This window comes from Montipora foliosa, chromosome 5, assembly GCF_036669935.1.
Source record: "Montipora foliosa isolate CH-2021 chromosome 5, ASM3666993v2, whole genome shotgun sequence".
In the NCBI taxonomy this organism is placed as follows: domain Eukaryota; kingdom Metazoa; phylum Cnidaria; class Anthozoa; order Scleractinia; family Acroporidae; genus Montipora; species Montipora foliosa.
In genome coordinates this window covers 47320059-47342601 of record NC_090873.1, presented here as the reverse complement: position 1 = coordinate 47342601, position 22543 = coordinate 47320059, and the positions used below count along the sequence as shown (strand labels likewise).

Here is a 22543-nt window from a genome sequence, read left to right as displayed (position 1 = left end):
AGCATTTGGCTGAATCGACTTAGTTCTAAAACGTAAGCGGTGCAAAATAAGCCACAAGACACTTCACGGAAAAAGGCTCCTTTGCATGTTATAATGAACACGAGATCAGATTTATTTACTGTTATGTTACAAGGTTGTATAAGTTACACGCCAATATATAGTATAAGTAATATTGCGACAATCTGTCGACACAAACAGTAATTACAATGCATTATGTGAGCCAGCCTCGTTTTCACGCTAACGAGGTCACGTGATCCGTTCTTCTAGCTCTCCTTACTGGCTGCCATCGTTCTTTCGAACTTTAAACCAATCAGAGTTCATGTGAGAAAAGCACCAATCAGCGGTCTTTTTAATTCACTGTGTGCCAGGGTCTTCTCCCAACCCCTTCGTCATATTGAAAGCCGAGAAGACCCTGGGAACGAAGGTGTCCAAAGAGAAAATGGAAACAATGTTTATGCAAAATTTTGGAGGACAAGCAAATGGTATCATGGTATTTTAGAAAGTGACCTACTTACAACCGTCATTTGACCGTGGAGATGACTTCCCCTCATTGTCGAAACGTCAGTCGCTATCAACAGTCCTTCTGAGGACTACTTTCCGACCAGATAAACAAATTTCGTCGAGGTACGATTTAAGTCGGTTGGACCATTGTTTTTCTGGTTATTGCCTTCTTACATTTTTTTCTCTGTGCATTGCTCGTCTTTTTCTTTTCTTGTTCCTACATCCTTTATGTTGCTTTCTAAAACACCAGAAACGGGTTTTTTGCGTTGGGAGAAATGTTTGTACATGAAGCACCCTTAGGAAAAACTCAAGCTCCATGAGGGTTTTCTCAGACAAAAGATAATAACATACTCCCTTCCGCTGACCGAATGTGTTCATTCAACTGCAGGTTACTCCATGAACAACACACATGTCGTCGACAGCCACATTTCCAACTCTGCTGCTGAGTAGATATTTCCTTGATGGTCCCAAATTCTACTTCACCGTCCGTAATCAACAATTCCAAAACGCTCTTTTTGCTCATTTGAATGGTAACAGCACCCCATAAAAGTCGAACTTTAACCACCACGCATATTAAAAGCGGATTCTTTCCTATGAACTTATTGCAGTTATCTGTCTCTCAAATGCTGTATTGTCAAGTACAGCGGTTGTACCTTGCAGGATCAGTTTCGTGCAACACGAAATTTGTAATGCACTTGTATGAATGTTTATTTGCCGCACAAAATAACAATAACAATCATAACTTTACAATAATTGTGGCGAGGAGAGCTCATGATACCACTAGGATTCTAAAAGAGGCTCCTTAATATGCTGATATTAACCTAAAAATGTACGCAACGTATGTGTAGCATAACAAATTCAGGTATTTTTAATGCATCGGAAACCCCTAACATATTTCTTGACGGTGAGGTAGCTAGGTGAGTGAGTTATTGCGGAAGAGAGTGCAAGATTTTAGGAAATTGATAAAGAATTGTGACAAAAATATGGGCGATAAGCATTGGCCATTCTGGTACCGAAATTATGCACTTGTCAGCTTGTTACAAATACGTTCAAATACATTCGAGGCAATAACTGATTATGGTAAAAAAAAAAAACATGAAATTAGTAATTTGAAACGAATTGATTTGAAAAATGTTGAGAATACCGAATTCCCCAAAAAAGGGAGGATAACGTTCTCCTTATCGCTCGCAGAACACGCTTTAAGTTGCGAGTAAAATATTCTATTTAAATTAGAGACATATGGAGAAGACCCAGTGGAGTTCCAATAATTACTGAAAGGATAAGGGAACGCGCAGTACAGGGCTAAATTGGTTTTTGAAGATAAGTAAAATCAAGACCTGAACATAATTCCAATAGATTTCAAGATTTAATACAAAACTAATGTAATAGCCGGACACCAAAACATTTGGTTTCATAATTGTTTTTTAATATTAACTGAGAGCTTGTTACATTTCAACCAAACATCATCATTGGGCAACTCGTCATTTAGTACAGATTGTACTGTGCTTGGGTATTTAAGTGTGGGGAGGAAGGCGGAGGGGTGGCTATCAAATATTGGGCTTTTAAATGTGTGAAACAATGAAGCGCGTGCCTTTAGTGGACAGTGAACAGTCCATAGCTAAACATAGTTGAAGGGGGGTAAGGAGTGACAGATATGACTATGAATGACGAATTAACATAAAATGAACATTACCTTAGGAAATTCAGAACCAACTACCGATTTTATTTCACAGATGAAATGGCGACTTGTGTCAGCGCAAAGATTGACGACGAGATCATGAACCTGGAGAACTCAGAGGAAAAACTAAACAAACTGAAAACAGAATTTCCCAATATTCCAGAGGTCTTTATCAAGCGGGTCCTTCGTTGCCATGATGTTGCAGCAAATCCAGAAAATCTTGAAATTGTTCGTAAAGAGCTGCGGGGATTTCAAGGTATGCAGACCCCACAAGGGAGAGGAGGGGTCTTTAAGAAACGGCCAGGTGCAGGACAGAGAGAGGTACCGAAAGGCGGATCTATAGCAGAATGCGGAGGGGACCTTGCAGGACGTCATGTAGGTGACCAGAAACAATGGAAGACGTTATTGAATTGACTAAAATGATAAGCGTTACTATTATTTTCCAAGAATTGACCTCTTTATATTGTAAATCTTGTTTTGCCATTTCAGACCATGTGATGTTCTCAAGGGAATTCTTTTGTCTTTTCATAAGTTACTCATACATAAACACATGCATAAGACGACATTTGAAAAAAGCTGTTCTCTAGAATAACACCACGTGGTTTGAATGGGAAAACAAAACGTACAATCTAAAGAGGTCAATGTTAAATAACCCTCACGGAAAATTAGAACATGACACACTTTGTTTGATGTGAAGAGATTAATGCTTTTTATTAATGGCAGTTAAAGGCAATAACGAAAACCGCGCAAACTATATCTCTCTGTGCATCACTAGCTGAAGAGGGTGGAAGGTACGATATGGGAGGGATGATTTAGGAGGCAGTGTGGCCCAGTGGTTAGGACGCTAGCCTTGAGATCCGGAGATCCCGGGTTCGAGACCCACTCTGACCACACGTTGAATTTGTTCCTAGTAGTCCCTGCTTCAACTTCCCAGCTGCACTTGTAAATAGCTAACTGGTTTGCCTCCGGCCAGTTGAGATTCTTAACAGTTGTTGTTGTTGTTGTTGTTGTTGTTCTGTTCCGTCATTTCGTTGATTGTGTTTCATTGGCTCTGAAAAGCCTCTATGGGGAGCGGTGACTTAAGCATGTATTGTATTGTATATGGAAAGAATATGGATCACTGCAGCTTTGGGTCTAAAACGTGGGTCACATTCCACAGGTCAGTTTACATGTCATACTGCAGATAAATAAACAACACCCAAAGTGTCTCCTAGCGCTAATCACTCAACAAAAATGTTGTTTCAGGTCTTGCGGAACGTTTGACTTAGTTGTTGATCATTGGAGCAGGGTTTTCTAGTCTTGACCTGTGAAATGTGACCTATGTTTTAGACCCGCCCTCACTGCTGGCTGCATCTGTCAAACGAGTCAACAGCGCCACATAAAACTGCTAAACATCCACATCAATAATCCATGAACCCTATCGCATAATATTATAATTTGTAACAGAATCTGACGTGATGAAAGATATTGAACAACAGTAACAATGCTCGCGTTAGGGAATTACAATTTTGAAGCGCCAATATCAACCACAATGTGAAGGTACATACGAAATAAAATCACTTCATTGCCGTTAGGTATTTCGAACACCATTACGTCGTTTTATATCCAGCGATCCGGCGCTATTCCAGAGCTCTAAAGCGCACAATAACCGTACATGAAAAGGCAACGTAGCTTCAAGGCCTTCAACTTGGAATCGAAGCCTGATGTAGATCACCGTGCAGCGTGAAAAATCGGCGAATTATCTTTGACAAATCGCGGCTGCTTACGAGACAGCTACAGTTTTGCAAATAGTCTGGGAGCATCTGTAATCCCTTGGGAATTTCGCGATGAAAGCAAGTCGCCTATCTAGAGGGTCCCCAATAAGTTTGGCGAGATGCGGAATTTGGCTTTTTTTGCGATTACATTCGGGATTTGAGCTGAAAACCTGGAATATATGAGCGTGCGCCTGTGCCAAATACCACTGACCGGTCTTTGATGATTGACCAGCCCATACCCCTACCGCTCTTTGTAACTACATTTAACTGCATTCATTGAACATCATTTTGAATACCTTAAATTATTGGTCTTTCCTTAAATTGTACTGTTAAAATTAGATACAAAAGAAATAAAATGCAAAGTGCCTTGGAACATAGAATTTAGAACGTCTTTTCCAAAACCTGCCCATTCATCAACCACAACTTTCTAATGACTTAAACCATAACTCACTGAAAATGGCTTGAAATGATCCTAGTAATCTGTAAAAGTAGTAATTACTGTTACTCCACATGACTTCTACTGAGTTAGGTTTATAAAAATTACATTAAGCTTCTGTTCTTGAAAAATAATATCCTCTGCCAAAAAAAAGATCGTTATTTGCACTGTACCAGATGCCTGTACAGTTGGGCTTTCGCTTCCCCTCCCTCACCCATCAGTGTGACGGGTGCCTGGCAAGGGGGGGGGGGGGGGGGAGGGGGGAGGGGACTCATGGCTGGGTTGCGGGGGATTGCTGACCATGGGAGCATTACTCAGTCAAGGAGCTGGCTGGCTGGCTGGCCTCCAGTGGAAGCCCCTGGACATATCCCTGGCATCCAACCTCCATTTAGTGATGCAGTTGTTAATTTTTTTTTGTTTTAGATTGACAATTTTCAGATGGATGACAACTGGAAGAAGCTCTTGGATTTGGCTGGTGTAATAGATGAACAGAAACAAAGCAAGGAGACCATGAAGTTCATTTATGACTTTGTGGAAAAAAGGGGTGGAATTGAAAATGTCACAAGGGAAATAGAGATGGAAAAGAAAGGTGGCCCTCCACCGTTGCCTTTGAAGAAAAAGGGTAATGATTTGTGTGATTTTAATGTCTCTAAAAAAGTCTAGAAATGATCCATAAAAGCTTTAAAGGTCACTGCACAACACAAACGGATTTAAGTGACCATGAAACCGTTTGTGTAGTTTCGTAGTTTTCGTGAATAGGAGATGTCTTTTTATATTCATATATCTAGGAATTAGAAGAAAGGTGAGCAAAAATTAGCGGTATTTGCTTATTTCTGGTGACCCATTTGAATCACGAGCTGAGGCGAGCAGCTTACGAATTGCGTGTGTGGCTTACGCGCGCGCTCTCAGCTGAAAACCCTTTTGTTGCACTCGAATGAGCGGGGGACGCATGCGCAAATGCTGATCTTGTAACCCCTCATTTTTCCAGATTTTGCAAGTTTACTCGTCTATATCTCTGCCTCCAGACGGTGAATTTTTTTCATTGTTTGCATGTTAGTTAAGATTGATTTAAAACTTTTTTCTTTCAAATTTTAATAAAATCTGTAGGTAAAAAAAAAACAAAGACATTAAAAAAAACTGATTTTTCCGAAAAACTGGCCTACAGATTTTGTGGAATTTTAAACATTTTAGAGATTATTTCTAACATTATCTAGTAACGCTGAATGGGAAGATTACACAGTTCCGTTTCTTCAAAAAAGACAATATATGTTGGTTTTAAGGCTTAAAGAAATGCCTAATATCGTTGCCATGGTAACGTTTTTTTTGGAGGAAAATATAATGTGAGAAATCTGCGATGCGAACTTAATACTGTGGCCAAATTTCGTCATTTGGTATGATTACCCTAACTGTATCTAAGGACAGAATATCTTTATTAGATTGAAAAAAGGAGAAACTATTTCGAGCCTCCTTTAAGTAGTAATTTGTTAAATAATGATCAACGCAGGAAATTTATAGAATGAACATTACAGAAAGGCCTACCTGTATGCAATGGGTAGCAGATAAGTAAGCAGAAATGATTGTTACATTTTCTTATTTAAACGTTTCTCTGTTTTTTTTTTAACGTATCTGTGAAAGAAAGAGATTGCTCACTTCCATATTCCTAGTCCTAGTTTTTTAGAAGACTATCAGCTGATGAGTATTTACATACATACATTCTCGTACTTCAAGTGGATGATTCATCCTCGAAGCTGCCATATCTAGAGTTGATATAGCGATTGAAGCTCGGTTTATCTCGGGCTAATAAAATAAGCGGGAATTTCAGTTGCGAGTGGGAGCGGGATTTCGTGTTTTTATAGGGTTGGGATGCGAGATTGGCAAGGCAAACAGAGCGGAATACGGGATTTCAATTCCAACGTGACCTCATCCTAAGTCTCCTAAGTTGACCAGCGCAAAAAGCGCAAGCTGGCGGAAATGAACCTTAATATTGTGCGGTCTCAAATAATGAATAGCGACGGCTTTGTACCCTGTCAGGACTTGTCAAACGTATCCATTATCGCTTACCCCACGTTAGTATCAGACCGTACGAGGTTTTTGAGTTCTACTGTGATCTTTTGTGTTGGCCTCTGACGTAAATGACATTTGTCCATTTCCGAAATTTGCGTCTGTATTCTTAACCTCAGTGTCCTCAGTCCCGGTCTTTTGTAGTTTTTCTAGCCTTTCGACCTTTCTACGAGCGCTAAGTGGTCTTAAAGTGGTTTGTTGTTATTTTACCAACCCGAAGTCGTGGAATCCTGTGCCTGACCGTGCGGCGTCACTCTTTGATATTCAACTCGCGCCACAACTTCCACCTACCGTGATTACCTCTCAAGATTCCCAGGTCATAAAGATATGGACACACACCTCTGGAGCCGCAGTTCGCCAGAGAACCGTTAGACAGGAAACGACAATGGCTAGAGCAGGAACTTTGCCCATTTTTTTTTTTTTTACCATAGAGAAATTGTGCCTGGAGAAAGTTTTAGATGTTGCAGGGAGATATTCATCGTTCTGACGATAAAGACGGGTATGTGACATGTTGCAGTGCGGAGGATGAGGAAATCGACGAGCAGGACGAATCAGAAAGCGTTTCCACTTAAGATAGAGAAGCGAACTTCCTGCTAGAAATACTGTCTACATTCGGCAGTGCTGTTCGGTTCAAAAGCAGGCTAATGTTCTGCTTAAATACTCAGTTAACATTTTAAAAACTTTTTCGACAACTTGACGATGCATGTTTAGACAAATCGATGGATGTAGATATACTATCTACGAAATCTTCCTATCTAAAGAAAAACACGATACAGCAGAACAGGAGGGACCACTGAGGAAGCACCCCATAAAATGACAGACGCACGAACTAACACACACCTTCAAAGACCAAATGCGTATCACCGAGTGTCAATCTATTGAAATTTTTGCTGACAAGCAACAGGTCAAATGGCTAGCACATTGTGTCAGAATAGAAAATGATGCACTTCAAAAATTATCTCTCTTTATGACTACAACGAAGAAAAACTACAAATCAGTGTGGGCAAGAATCGAGTCAAGATTGGGAATGGACCGGCAGCAGTTTTGGAAATTAGCCCGAGATAAACCGAGCTTCAATCGCTATATCAACTCTAGATTTGGCAGCTTCGAGGATGTATCATCCACTTGAAGTACGAGAATGTATGTACCGGTATGTAAATACTCATCAGCTGATATTATTCTAAAAAAGTAGGACCAGGAATATGGAAGTGAGCAATCTCTTTCTTTCACTGATACGTTCAAAAAAAAAAAGAACAGAGAAACGTTTAAATAAAGAAATGTAACAATCATTTCTGCTTACTTATCTGCTACCCATTGCATACAGGTAGGCCTTTCACTATGATGATCTTTTCTGTAATGTTCATTCTATAAATTTTCTGGGTTAATCATTCTTTAACAAATTACTACTTAAAGGAGGCTCGAGATAGTTTCTCCTTTTTGCAATCTAATAAACATATTCTGTCCTTAGATACAGTTAGGGTAATCACACCAAGACGAAATTTGGCCAGAGTATTAAGTTCCCATCGCAGATTTTTCACATTATATTTTCCTCCAAAATAACGTTACCATGGCAACGAGATTAGGCATTTCTTTGAGCATTAAAATCAACATATATTGTCTTTTTTGAAGAAACGGGACGGTGTAATCTTCCCATTCAGCGTTACCAGATAATGTTAGAAATAATCTCTAAAATGTTTAAAATTCAACAAAATCTGTAGGCCAGTTTTTCGGAAAAATCAGTTTATTTTTATATGTCAATTTTTTTTTTTTTTCACCTACAAATTTTGTTTAAATTTGAAAGACACAAAAGTTTTAAATCAATCTTAACTAACATGCAAACAATGAAAAAAAATTCACCGTCCGGAAGCAGAGATATAAACGAGTAAATTTGCAAAATCAGGAAAAATGAGGGGTTACGGTTAGGGGTTACAAGATCAGCATTTGCGCATGCGTCACCCGCTCATTCGAGTGCAAGCGCGAGTGGAGGTAAAGGCCAACACAAACGGATTTAAGTGACCATTAAACCGTTTGTGTAGAATTTTCGTAGTTTTCGTGAATAGGAGATGTCTATTTATATTCATATATATAGGAATTAGAAGAAAGGTGAGCAAACATTAGCGGTATTTGCTTATTTCTGGTGACCCATTTGAATCACGAGCTGACGCGAGCAGCTTGCGAATTGCGTGTGTGGCTTACGCGCGCTCTTTCGAGCCTTCTTAAAGGTGATGTTACACGAGGCGATTTTTAACGCCGGTTTTTAACGCAACATTGTTCCGTTAAAAGTTGCCTCGTGTAACAGGGTGCAAATGGCGAATTTTAACCCAACATTTTGTTGCGGCAACATGTTGCAGATTTTTGAAAGCGATTCAAAAACCTGCAACATTGTTGCCCGACTTTTGTTGGTGTTGGTGCGTGTAACACCCCCGCTGCTGACTTTTAACGCAACATCTTCAAGAGCTAACTCTCTTATTAACTGATGATATACCCCTCTTTCCACCCTCCGTCTAATCCAACTTCTCGTCCGAATAATTCGTCCCTGATTTCTTCCTTTTTTATCTTCCAAATAGTCCACTAACAACAGAACCTAAATGATTTTCAGCTGCCGTCTTCTTAACTCATTGTCCTCCATATTTGTCGAGCAGGAGCCTGGGTTCAAGTGTTGCGAGCAATGTAGCGTTAAAAATCGTCTCGTGTAACATACCGTTGCCGCAACAAAGTTGCGTTAAAAGCTGTCTCGTGTAACATGGATTAAAAACCGGCGTTAAAAATGTTGTCGGCAATTTTGTATCTTGCACCGACGGCTTTTACGGGGGTTTAAAAGTGTGACCCTCATAGTCCAACATGGAAACGAGGCTTGACCTTCAAATGCTTTTTAACCATCGTCAATGGTGGCGAATGTTCAACAAAAATCCTCATATTTTTTAATAGGCCATTTCCGAGATCATGTCTCCCTCCTCTTCAAAGCCAGTCTAAGTGCGAAGTTTTTGTGATGGTAATTACTTCTACTTTACATACAAATAAATGAAAACTCATTTTCATGAGAAAAACTTCGCACGTAGACTCGCTTTGAAGAGGAGGTAGATATGAACTTGGAAATGGTGTACTGGAATATATCTGACTCGTAACAGTAATAGAACGGATCACATGACCACGTTAGCGTGAAAACGAGGCTGGATCACATAATGCCTTGTAGCTATTGTTTATGGTGACAGATTGTCCCAATATTGGTTATACTTTCTATTGGAGAGTAACTTGGACAACTCTGTAACACAATAGTAATAAATCTGATCTCGTGTCCATTACAACGAGTAAAGGAGCGTTTTTTCATGAAATGCCTTGTGGCATATTTTGCACCGCTTCCTATCGATCAGCCAAATGCAATTTTATCAAAACTCCCTGACAAGGGTAAAAGGTATCCTATTCATCACCCTTTGAACTCATGGTCATCGTCACCGGCATCATTATCACAGCTTCCATCATTTTCAGCATCATTGAAGCTGTAGAGATCGCTACATTTAAGTCCCACTTCGCGACATTGACATCTATTAGTGGGACATTGCTCCTTAATTAGATGGAGGATTGCATTGGATAGCAACTTGGAAAATAACCCGAACAGATATGGTGTGTAACGATGCACGTGATTATCATTGTCATAGGATATATCTTTTGAACACGCGCGTGACCTTTTGTATGATTTATTATTACACTAGCAAACATAGAAACCGAGAGCCCTCTGTCTCTATTTTTTCGATATACGCTATTACTTTGATACAACGATACACGGTGTACAGCTGTACCTCGAGAGAAATCATTGAGTGGCTGATACAAAATGGTTACTGCATGCTGTTGATGCTGCAAACTCGGGAGCCACTACTATCAACATCATCTAACCTGACACCGACAAGCACGTCTTTATAGTGCCAGGCAATTCTCAGAAATAATAATAGCTTTATTATTTAATCCATCATTAAATAAAAAATACGGTAATATTACGATAATAAAATTAAAACATGAAAAATGTAAGAGGCAATGTACAATCACGAGAACATCATCTATTCTTTAAAGTGCGACTTGACCTTAGCACAAAGGACTTCATGTGCCTATCAGTCTTAGAATGTGGTATCTTAAGGCTTAACGCGATTCATCACTCCAGAAGAGGCTATTAATCGTTGGCATTGATATCAGTGAGTAACTGGGATGGTTCTTATCACTTAAAATTCTCTCGAGTTCGCACCTAGAAGCTGCATCTCTGCGCTCTTAAAGGTTAGGAAGGCTAGCCTTTATGATGTCAATAAGTTAAAGTCTGCGATTCTGCACACCCTGCAGATCTTCCACGCCGACGATGCATACTCTAACACTGTGAAAACAACATTTTCAGTTGTGACTAGGAAGAGGAAGCATTATAGGAAGGTACATCTCAACCCTATTATTCTTTCTCTTGAACCTGCAAAACTGCGGCGCTTCCTGCATTCCATGCGGAGAGTGGAGCTGATATAACAGGACGCTTTGCTGGTGTGATCACTTGAGAGTGTAATAACTCACAGGGACTGTACTCTGCACTTAAAACTGTGTACGACCCCAAAACGAACACTGTTGCCCCGGTTAAGAATGCAGATGGAACTCAGACATGAAAGAAACATCAGACAGATGGAAAGAGCATTTTCACCAACTGCTGAATCAAGAAGGCAACGTAGACAATGATACAACTGACCACCTAACTACTCGAGAGACAATGATGCATTTGAATGGAAGAACTAAGGAAAACTGTAAAAGCTGCTAATATTGGTGAAGCGCCTGGTCTGGATGGCATACCAGCTGAAGTCATAAAACACGGCGGTGATGGTTTTCTACAGCAACTGCTTTCCATAAAGTGCACTAGGTGAAACCGCATGCGTATATCCAAGATATCCACCACACCTAAGAACGTGCAATGCGCTACACCGGCGCAGATTACTCTCGGGTCAGACAACATAGAAATCTTTTTACTGCCGGAGAGGTAGAGCATTGAATCAGCATCGCCAAGGTCATGGGCTCGAACGCCGTTGGAGCCACCCGAATTTTTCAGGTGTCAATCAGAGACAATTGCTTCAATTGTCCAGATACGTGCGAGGATCATTTCTCTCTTTCGGAAGCTATTGTGTTGGAAAGCATCCCCAGAAGCTGATGAGAATAGTGTAACCGCACTTGCAGATCTGGGTAAAATCGCGCAAGCCACAGCAAAGACCACTGCCGGAATTGAGAAATTAGTCTGCCTGCTGTACCAGACTAAGACACTTATTTCCGACTTTAAAGACCAATGCAACCCTCCATCTAATTAAGGACAATGTCGCGAAGAGGGACTTAAATGTACCGATCTCCGCAGCTGCAATGATGCTGAAGATGACTGAAGCTGTGATAATGATGCTGATGACGATGATCATGAGTCATCTGATGTTTATAATGTTAATCATGATCATGACGACGATGATGATGAAAAAGAGGAGGAGGAGGAAGACGCGAGAGATGAATAGGATACCTTTTCTCCTTGTCAGGGAGTTGTGAAAAAATTGCATTTGGCTGAATCGACTTAGTTCTAAAACGTAAGCGGTGCAAAATAAGCCACAAGGCACTTCACGAAAAAAGGCTCCTTTGCATGTTATAATGGACACGAGATCAGATTTATTTCCTGTTATGTTACAAGGTTGTATAAGTTACACGCCAAAATATTGTATAAGTAATATTGGGACAATCTGTCGACACAAACAATAATTATAATGCATTATGTGAGCCAGCCTCGTTTTCACGCTAACGAGGTCACGTGATCCGTTCTTCTAGCTCTCCTTACTGGCCGCCATCGTTCTTTCGAACTTTAAACCAATCAGAGTTCATGTGAGAAAAGCACCAATCAGCGGTCTTTTTAATTCACTGTGCCCCAGGGTCTTCTCCCGCCCCCTCTGTCATATTGAAAGCCGAGAAGACCCTGGGAACGAAGGTGTCCAAAGAGAAAATGGAAACACTGTTTATGCAAAATTTTGGAGGACAAGCAAATGGTATCATGGTTTTTTAGAAAGTGACCTACTTACAACCGTCACTTGACCGTGGAGATGACTTCCCCTCATTGTCGAAACGTCAGTTGCTATCAACAGTTCCCTTGAGGACTACTTTCCGACCAGATAATCTAATTTCGTCGAGGTACGATTTAAATCGGTTGGACCATTGTTTTTCTGGTTATTGCAAAACTCCTGCCTTCTTACATTTTTTTCTCTGTGCATTGCTCGTCTTTTTCTTTTCTTGTTCCTACATCCTTTCTGTTGCTTTCTAAAACACCAGAAACGGGTTTTTTGCGTTGGAAGAAATGTTTGTAAATGAAGCACCCTTAAGAAAAACTCAAGCTCCATGAGGGTTTTCTCAGACAAAAGATAATAACATACTCCCTTCCGCTGACCGAATGTGTTCATTCAACTGCAAGGTTACTCCATGAACAACGCACAGGTCGTCGACAGCCACAATTCCAACTCTGCTGCTGAGTGGATATTTCCTTGATGGTCCCAAATTCTACTTCACCGTCCTTAATCAACAATTCCAAAACGCTCTTTTTGCTCATTTGAATGGTAACAGCACCCCATAAAAGTCGAACAGTAACCACCACGCATATAAAAAGCGGATTCTTTCCTATGAACTCATTGCAGTTATTTGGCTCTCAAATGCTGTATTTCGTGCAACACGAAATTTGTAATGCACTTGTATAAATGTTTATTTGTCGTACAAAATAACAATAACAATCATTGTGGCGAGGAGAGCTGAAGATACCACTAGGATTATAAAAGAGGCTCCTTAATATGTTGATATTAACCTAAAAACGTACGCAACGTATGTGTAGCATAACAAATTCAGGTATTTTTAAAGCATCGGAAACCCCTAACATGTTTGAAATTGATAAAGAATTGTGACAAAAATATGGACGATAAGCATTGGCCATTCTGGTACCGAAATTATGCACTTGTCAGCTTGTTACAAATACGTTCCACTACATTCGAGGCAATAACTGATTATGGTAAAAAAAAAAAAAGAACGTGAAATTAGTAATTTGAAATGAATTGATTTGAAAAATGTTGAGGATACCGAATTTCCCAAAAAAAGGAGGATAACGTTCTCCTTATCGCTCACGGAGCACGCTTTAATTTGCAACTAAAATATTCTATTCAAATTATAGATATATGTAAAAGACCCAGTGGAGTTCCAATAAGTATTGAAAGGAGAAACGAACGCGTAGTACAGGGCTAAATTGCTTTTTGAACATAAGTAAAATCAAGACCTGAATATAATACCAATAGATTTGAAGATTTGTTTGATACAAAACTAATGTAATAGCCGGACACCAAAACATTTGGTTTCATTACTTTGTTTCAGAGATTGATTTCCAAAACAAGGCTAAAATTATGATTGAGTTTTGTCTGTCTTGGTTTAAAGATAACATAATTGTTTTTTAATATTAACTGAGAGCTTGTTCACATTTCAACCAAACATCATCAATGGGCAACTTGTCATTTAGTACAGATTGTACTCAGGGGCACCCAACGTCAAGTTTCGGAAAATATCTGTTCGGAAGACGATTTGAGATCTAGAATTTTCGGAACATTTGTTGTAAAATTCCTTGCTTGCCTGTCTGTCCTAGGATTTTCGAACATCTAAAACATGGTATAATTGCCCATTTTTAACGGATTCTTACCCTAAAAAGGTCACCTAGAATTTTCGGGAGCCTCTTTTCTGGCTGAGATTTTCGAAAAGGAAAGTTTTAATACCTATAATTTTCGGATCACCAGACTTTCAGCTAGGGAATCCGAACAGATGAAAAATTCTTAGGGGATAAAAATATGCTTATATCTACCGTTTAAATACTAAAATACGATTAACAATGCTATGTTTAAGTGGTTTTGAACTATATTCTCGTTGGGTGCCCCTGTGTACTGTGCTTGGGCATTTAAGTGTGGGGAAGGAGGCGGAGGGGCGGCTTTAAAATATTGGGCTTTTAAATGTGTGAAACAATGAAGCGCGTGCCTTTATTGGACAGTGAACAGTCCATAGCTAAACATAGTTGGAGGGGGGTGAGGGGTGACAGATACGACTATGAATGACGAATTGACATAAAACGAACATTACGTTAGGAATTCAGAACCAACTACCGATTTTATTTTACAGATGAAACGGCGACTTGTGTCAGCCCAAAGACTGACGACAAGATCATGAACCTGGAGTACTCAGAGGAAAAACTAAACAAACTGAAAACAGAATTTCCCAATATTCCAGAGGTCCTTATCAAGCGGGTCCTTCGTTGCCATGATGTTGCAGAAGATCCAGAAAATCTTGAAATTGTTCGTAAAGAGCTGCAGAGATTTCAAGGTATTCAGACCCCACAAGGGAAAGGAGGAGTCTTTAAGAAACGGTCAAGTGCAGGACAGAGAGAGGTACCGAAAGGCGGATCTATAGCAGAATGCGGAGGGAACCTTGCAGGACGTCACGTAGGTGACCAGAAACGCACAGACGATGCTACTCAAGAGGAGTGTAGGACAAAGATTGACGATGAGGTCATGAAACTGGACTACTCAGAGGAAACATTGAACAAACTGAAAACAGAGTTTCCCAATAATCCAGAGGTCCTTATCAAGCGGGTACTTCGTTGCCATGATGTTGCAGCAAATCCAGAAAATCTTGAGAGTGTTCGTAAAGAGCTGCGGAGATTTCAAGGTACTCAGACCCCACAAGGGAGAGGAGTAGTCTTTAAGAAACCGCCAAGTGCAGGACAGAGAGAGGTACCGATAGGCAGATCTATAGGAGAATGCGGAGGGGACCTTGCAGGACGTCACTTTGGCGACCACAAACGCACAGACGATGAGTTCGGAGCGCAGCATCCAGGACCACCTGGAAACTTAAATAGGTTTGGTGATCCCCCGCCAACCAAGCCCAAGCCATCGCAAGGACCGATAAGGAAACCCCAGGACATATCTACAAAGGATCGAGGAGAGTATAAAGAATGTCCACCTGAAAGAGGAGGAGATGAATCTGGATTTTTGCAGCCAAAACAGACCGAGGATGAAGGTCAACCTGAATTGACTCAAACACAAGGTCAACAGTTCCATAACCAGGAAAAAGGCCCAAGAGGGGCCTTAAAGATTTTCATGAAATCCGTAAGCAACCGGAAGGGTTTCATACAACGCAAATCAAATTTTAAGTCCGACGGTGGCCAGCGCGAAGAAGATGAGCACATCTCCTGGGAAACATTTGCTACAGGTTCTGAGACTAAACGAGGACATGATCTTGGGGATGAAAGTCGAGAACAGAGCATGTCAAGCGTGGGTGAAAATCAAAGTGTTGGTATCGAGAAAGGTGAGCGGTTTGAGGAAAATAAATCAGTTGTTTCTGAGCTGAGTGGACCGATAACTAATGAAGGCGTCTTAAGCCATACCGAAGCAATGAGTGGTCATATGAGGACCAGAACACCTAAATAAAGAAATTAAAATTTAAATGTCTAATGAGAATGATACCAGCTGCTTCCATCGCCGGTTTTGCGGCAGTATTGTTCTTTTAAGTACACACTTATTCAAAGGAATGTCCTCTAAACTAGAAAAAAAAGTAAGAAAACCAAGAGTAAGTAAGTCATGAATATCCGACTGTTTCATTTTCAGGTCTCCATTTACTCATGGCTGTGGACCCGGATATAATGGAATACGTCACAACCACATCGCATCATGACGAGTTGAAGGAGGCATTATCTGCAAAAAACAGTAAAATCAAGTGGACCCCACCAAATAAAACAGCTGTTGTTGTGTTTCGTGGAGAAGACGAAACCAATTCATGGCAGTCAGAGTGTATTGACTTAGTCCAAAGCTACCTGAGAAAATTTGCCAAGCATGATGTTGAAGTTAAAAAGGAGTTCTGGGAAGCCGTGAAGACCCAGTTATTTAACGTTCGCGCATGCCTAGGGCCAAACCCACCGCTGATCAAACCTATGGATGAGTTTTTTCGTGCCAGAGTTATTTGTATGAGCACAGATGCAAAGGGGTTTGAAGATCAGGTTGAGGCGAAATTAGAGGAGATATATCGTGAAGAAATCAGGAAAACGCATTTAAAGTTCTCAAAGAGCATTTCTAAAGAACGCATAATTCTGTTAAAGAAGATAAAGTTTGCGGAGAAGCTTCAACAGCACAACAAGGAACTGGAGGTAACGTTGGATACTGAAGCACAGAAGATCTATTTTGAAGGACCACCGGAACAATTTAATGAGGCAGCCATGAAGTTCCATAAACTTGACGAGAATATGGTGGAAAAAAAACTAAGTGTATCAAAAAGTATCTTGAAAGTGCTAGGCTCAGATGAAGGTCTCAAGAGACTGAAATGCGAGTTAGAAAAGAACAACGTTGAAGCTGTCTATGTGATTGACAAGGAAGTGTGCATCGTAGGCACCTCGGCTGAACAGGCTAACCAGGTTGTCAGTCTTGTGGAGATGCTGACGTTAGAGGAAAGAGTTCTTGTAGATGCCACGAACCAACATGTGTTGAAAACATCAAAATGGCGCAAACTATGCAATGAAGTCAATGTTGGAAAAGATGTTCATCTACATCAGAATGAATGCAGTGAAACCATTATTGCCGGATTTCGAGAACATGTCACCGAGGCTGTAAAGAAGCTAAATTATTTCTTAAGAAATAACAGCATTCGAGAAGAACAATTTAAGTGTTCTAAAGACATTAGAAAATATCTCGTAGAGTATGGTAATGACGACTTGCGCTTGATTGAAACTCAACTCGCAAACGCTTGGGTAAAAATTGCGGAAAATGGAAAAGATGAAGATTTTCTTATTTGTGGCAATAAAGTAGGCATTAAGAGGGCACGAGAGAAACTGAACACTATTGTGGCCGGTGTCAGCTGTAAAACGATTGACATCAAACAGCCTGGGCTGAGGAAATTTTATGCCAGTGGTAAAGGAGATCGTCTGGAAAAATCGGTTGAGAAAAACCATGAATGCATGATCCTTGTCCAGAAGAGCTTTGACTCGAAGCGAGAGGGAGGTAAGGTACACTCCACAAGCAGTTATGACGATGATGAGCTAGTCATTGGTGGTGACGATGATAAAGATGATCAGCGGGAAGCAGTTGGAGGTGACACTGATCGATCTTCTTTCGCCACCAAAGCTGGCCACCAAGTTTCGTGGAGAGCTGGGGTCATTGAGGCTGAAAAGGTGTGTTAGGTGATTTTAGTTCCGTCGATTGTTTTGGAGTGATAAAACTCAGTGGAAATTTTGCCCATTAAATATCTTAGTCGATTGGTGTCATCTGTAGATGCAGTTTCGTTCTGCCTGTATTCCCTATACAACCCTCTGATCCTTCCGAAACTATACTATTGTAACGCAGTTTGTGGATCTGCTTTCAAAACTAACGTTAATGGAATCGTGATTCTGCAAGAACGAGCAAGTCCTGATATGTTGCTCGTACAGATCCAGTTTTTTAGGAACTCAACCCGCTTAAATTGCTCAATATTCACTTACTTCAACTACGTCAATTTACGAGTCTTCTTTAAGAAACTGTAATCTTCCCTCAAAATTGGACTCTTTTTTTTTAATAATCCTAACCATTCCTATAACATCAGGCATTGCTTTCTCTTTTTCCTTACCGTACTGTAGAATAAATAGACTGCAGTTTTCCATTTTCTTCCAAGGCCCAGAGTTTTTTTATGCACTCAGTTTGGATATTCCCAGTCAGTTCTTCTTTTCTCGCATCATTTAAAAATGAGCTAAAAAGAATTCATTATTTCGAAATATTGATTTTTCATTGTAAAATTGACTCTCGGCCTATTTGCATTTTCATGATGTTTTGTTCCTTGTAGTTTGTGAGGAAACCTAATTTTTATGTGAGCCCTAAGGTTTTATTTAGGTTTCCTTGCTGCTTTCTTTCTTTATTTTTATTTTCTTTATTTGGTAGTCTTGTATTTTCTGTAATTGATGTAGTGTGGCAAAATGAAAATAAAGGAATAAATGCCTGTGTCTCCTACTGCTAACATCCCTGTGTCCAAAAAGATTCAAATTTCCTTTGGATTAATTAATAATCAGCTTCTTTAAATCACAGGCTGAAATCCTGGTCAGTTCACAAGGAGCATGCTATCAAGCGATCCTCAAGGCGGGTGGTGCGTCGATGAGGAACAGCGTAACAACTCCAAATGCAGGTGACATTACAGTCAGTCCTGGGTTCGCATTGCTCTGCAGTCACGTGATTCATACCAAATGTAGCCCATGGGAGGCAGGCATTGGTGAAGCGGTGAGCGTTTAAAATGATAATATTATAACTACCTGAAACAAAATCTGCTAAAGGACAGCAAATTGTATCAAAGTCAATTTCCCCTTTTATTTGCTCACAAGTTTCAATTGGCATTGTTTTGCACCATGAATCCGTTTCCCAAAGTGACATTTTTATACATCGGCGAGGCTTTATTACTTGTTCAAGTGTAGTGTCAGCAGAAAACCCCTTTGTGGCTATAAGTACTTGAACAATCAAATTCAAAGTTTTTTTCCGGTAGTTCACAAAGTTTGTAACCTTTATTGAACAGTCATTTCTTGTTTGCAGTTGAACAATGAGAAGTCATTTCCTTGTTTTTGCACCTCTTGTACATGTGTCACTGGTCAAGTGCTTTTTTTGCACGTTGCAGTGAAACTTGTTGCCGGTTTTAGTTGTGTCTAATGACACATTCATGTCTTCAGTAATTTGTAGTCAGTTTGGTGCAATCCAAGTGTCAATAATTCCACATTTGGTTACAACTTTCATAAATCCATGTTCCTTTTCAATTACAGTTTACCAAGAAGTGTGTTTGGGTGTATTGGACTTTTGTCCACTTTATTAATTTTTATTTTGACGAATTTAAAGTTGTTGACTTGGAATGAAATAGTATATAGGGTTTGCTGGTGATTGACTTTTGTTCTTCGTGTATCGAGCAGAGTGACACAAAGAGTTGTATTACTTCTTGGGATACTGACTCGTAGTTTCGGTTAATATACTTGTCTATCTTGTCTCTTAATTCCTTTGTGCGCAATATTCGAAAAGGCTTGGCAAAGAACTTGGAGTAGTTGACATTTTTGAACAATTTCGTTTCCGTTCTTGGATAATATTTTGCCACCCTCCATCCTTTTCTTTTGATAATTGCTACGTCTTGGCTTGTCAGATTTGTTCTGTCTTTGCTGTCTTCATTACGTGTTTCTAACCACTCCACTGCATCGTTGTAAAAGTTGTCGTCAATAAAGAGGGTTATTTTGCTCGCTTTTGTCTTTTTGATAGCTTTAACTTCACCCAATTTTTTGTAGAATATCTCTGAATCAACACAACTTGCGTTAGCCATTCACGAACCTTACAGGGCCACGCATTGCGCACGAGTAAACTTTTGCATAATTTACTATGACCGAGAAGAGTCTGGGCCCTCTTGCACCAGGAGAAAAGTATTTGCTATTAAAATTAATGACGACTGCTTGTCCAAGTACTGTGTGGTTTAGCGGTTAGTGAAAACGAAGGACTCAATACTAAAGAATGTTACAGGTGCCCGGTTCAAGTCTCAGTAAGTGCAGTTCAAAGCAATTTCCTTCTCTCATGTACAAATTGTAGTACATTGTACACAGAGTAGTGGTAGGTATGACAAATGGATCAGAGGATGGAAGATTAAGAGGGATAGGGACAGACAGAAAGAGACTAAGAAAAGAACGAAAGAGAGTAGAGAGGAAAGTGGGAGGAGGGAAAAGCGGTTTTTTGTTTTTTTGTTTTGTTTTCAACCCCCCCCCCCCCCTCCAAAAAAAAAGACCGTGCCCCTTTTTTGAACCACACCCTATAAAGAAAATCCCTTTTCAAACAGTTGATAAATAACCTTGGTTAATCAAATTCACCTAGTTTGATTTAAATTTACCTAGTTTGATTTATTTTAACCTAGTTTGATTTAAATGGACCTGAATTTAATTTCAACCTGTAACATATGTATGTGTCCGGGTTCTCACTTACCCTCCCCACCATCCATATAAGTTGTGTAAAAGACATGCGCATGCAAAGAATAAAGTGAGTATGTTGTGGTTTAATTTTGTTTTTGGTTTGAAAAGTTCTTTTTTTTCAAAGCAGTTTAAATTTTTTTAACTGGTTTAATTTTTTTAGAACACTGCCCATTTTAACATATTTGGATATCTTTCTGCAATTAATTTTATGAAGTATGTATAAAATAAACTAGAGAAATCATCATTTTTACGATTATTATGATGGATTGTTGTCTATGATGCTATGAAAGACAATGATAATTATTTAGTGCATGTAAAAAATAATTTTTAGTGTTTAGGGTTATATGCTCAGCTTATTGATTAGGGTTAAACACTTATTTTGAATGGTTAGCTTTCATGTAAGGTTAGAGACACTGCCTGCAATTTAGTAATTAGGGTTAAGCTCTCAATTAGGGTAAGCTCACTTGCGGTCTGCAAGTGTCAGACGCTGCAATCCATGTAAGGGAGTGGCACGCATTGTAGTGATTGGAGTAACACTCATTTTTGGTGTTTTAAAACAACCGTTGTCTTGGTCTTTTGGGTTAAGAATATTGTTTCATGGTTGGTGGAAGTAATTAAAAGCATTCTTTCACATGTAGGATAAAGTGCTTTAGTTTGCAAAGAAGCTGTGTACAGACCTCACTGCGTTCGGTCTGTACTCACGACCTCGGTCAAGATTCTCCCATACAAACCTCCTGCTCGGTTAATAACAGCTAATTAAAATGCGACTACATTTGTTGCGTGCGTTGCTATTTTTGTGTTTTGATTGTTGTGCAAATTTTGACAGAGAATATTAAATTATGAAAAAATATCTCCGGATAAAAAATCTTTATTTTTAGCGGTTATTTGAATATAAAAGATGCAACGCTTGACGAGAAATAATATTTTTGTTAATATTTGAAAGAAGAAAAATTTCTCAGGAATCGGGACGCGGTGAAAATGAGTTAACAAATTTGCATACGTACGTTGAAATGTGTTACAAGGAGACAGGAATTTTTTCTCTCTGAAAAATGATTTTGTCATTGTAGTGTAAAATGAAGTTTATTTGGGAAGCCAACAAGATTTCTTTAACTACCTGGTTAATCCAGTTTATTGCTACGACTTACTAGTGCGAAGATTGTTTACATGAAACTCACGCTTTTTGCGAATTTTGAGTGTCATGAAATTACATCTTTTGCGTGACAATATATCCCTTTACTCTAACACAAAAACATTCAGATGGTAACGAACTTCATATTTACTTAACCATTTCTTCTGCTTTTGTGCTTGTCAGCATTGTGATTTGCGATAATTCGCAAGTCTGTGTTTGTATCTCATAGATGTTTAGATTTTCAATTACAAGGGCGCTCAACCTCGCGATTGTGTAAATAGTTCACCCTGAAGTCAAAATAGATACGTTTCTTAGGAAACCGACGAAGAAGGTTTCCTGACCCGACAGATCAAATGTAAATATTCAGTTAAATATTACAACAAAATTAATAAACCAGACAGAAGTTTTTTGGCTGAAAAAGTACGTTTTTTCAGTTCATTCCGTTGACAGAAGGTGATCACGTGCACCTTTATGGTTGCCTAGCACGTAATCAATTTCTTCCTTTTACAAAACATCATGACCTTTCGTTTATTCATAAAAGTCAGAGACTGCCGAAATTTTCGTGCTTTTACGATCGATTATCATTAATCTTTCGATGAGAATTCGATTCAGAGTTATATATAAAAACTATTTTATTTTTTTTCTTCATCTGTTTTTTAGCTTGTCTTTTTCTGTTAACTCCTGGCTTTTACGGTACTCTTTGGAGCAAACGTAAAGCCAAACAGTGTTTTGACCTGATATCAGATTAAACTAACAAGAAGAGGAATTATGAAGCGGAAACAACATCTTCAGTCCTTTCTTAGTGTGTGCAATAAACGTTTGCTTAGTGCAACTGCAAGACATGCTGGAAAACGTCCGTCGGAGCAATTTGCAGTTAGTTTTTTGCAGACTATTTATTTAAAGAAGAAACGAGTGAATTTTACTCAAGAGCGTGTTTTGTTATCTTTAAACTGAATTTATTACCAAAGCTTAAAAAACTAAAAGACCTCAA

At 39.4% G+C, this 22543-nt stretch overlaps 1 protein-coding gene across 4 annotated transcripts in view; it reads left to right on the top strand.

Annotated features, from left to right (window-relative positions):
• The window catches only part of LOC138004518 (uncharacterized), a 71437-nt gene that overhangs the window by 30941 nt on the left and 17953 nt on the right, over nucleotides 1–22543 (top strand). For all 4 annotated transcript variants that reach the window (XM_068851052.1, XM_068851051.1, XM_068851053.1 and 1 more), the window contains exons 6-10: nucleotides 2235–2554; nucleotides 4793–4991; nucleotides 14609–15793; nucleotides 16093–17645; nucleotides 18529–18717. In XM_068851052.1, coding sequence (XP_068707153.1) covers nucleotides 2235–2554; nucleotides 4793–4991; nucleotides 14609–15793; nucleotides 16093–17645; nucleotides 18529–18717 — 3446 coding nt within the window. The remainder of the gene's footprint in view (nucleotides 1–2234; nucleotides 2555–4792; nucleotides 4992–14608; nucleotides 15794–16092; nucleotides 17646–18528; nucleotides 18718–22543) is intronic.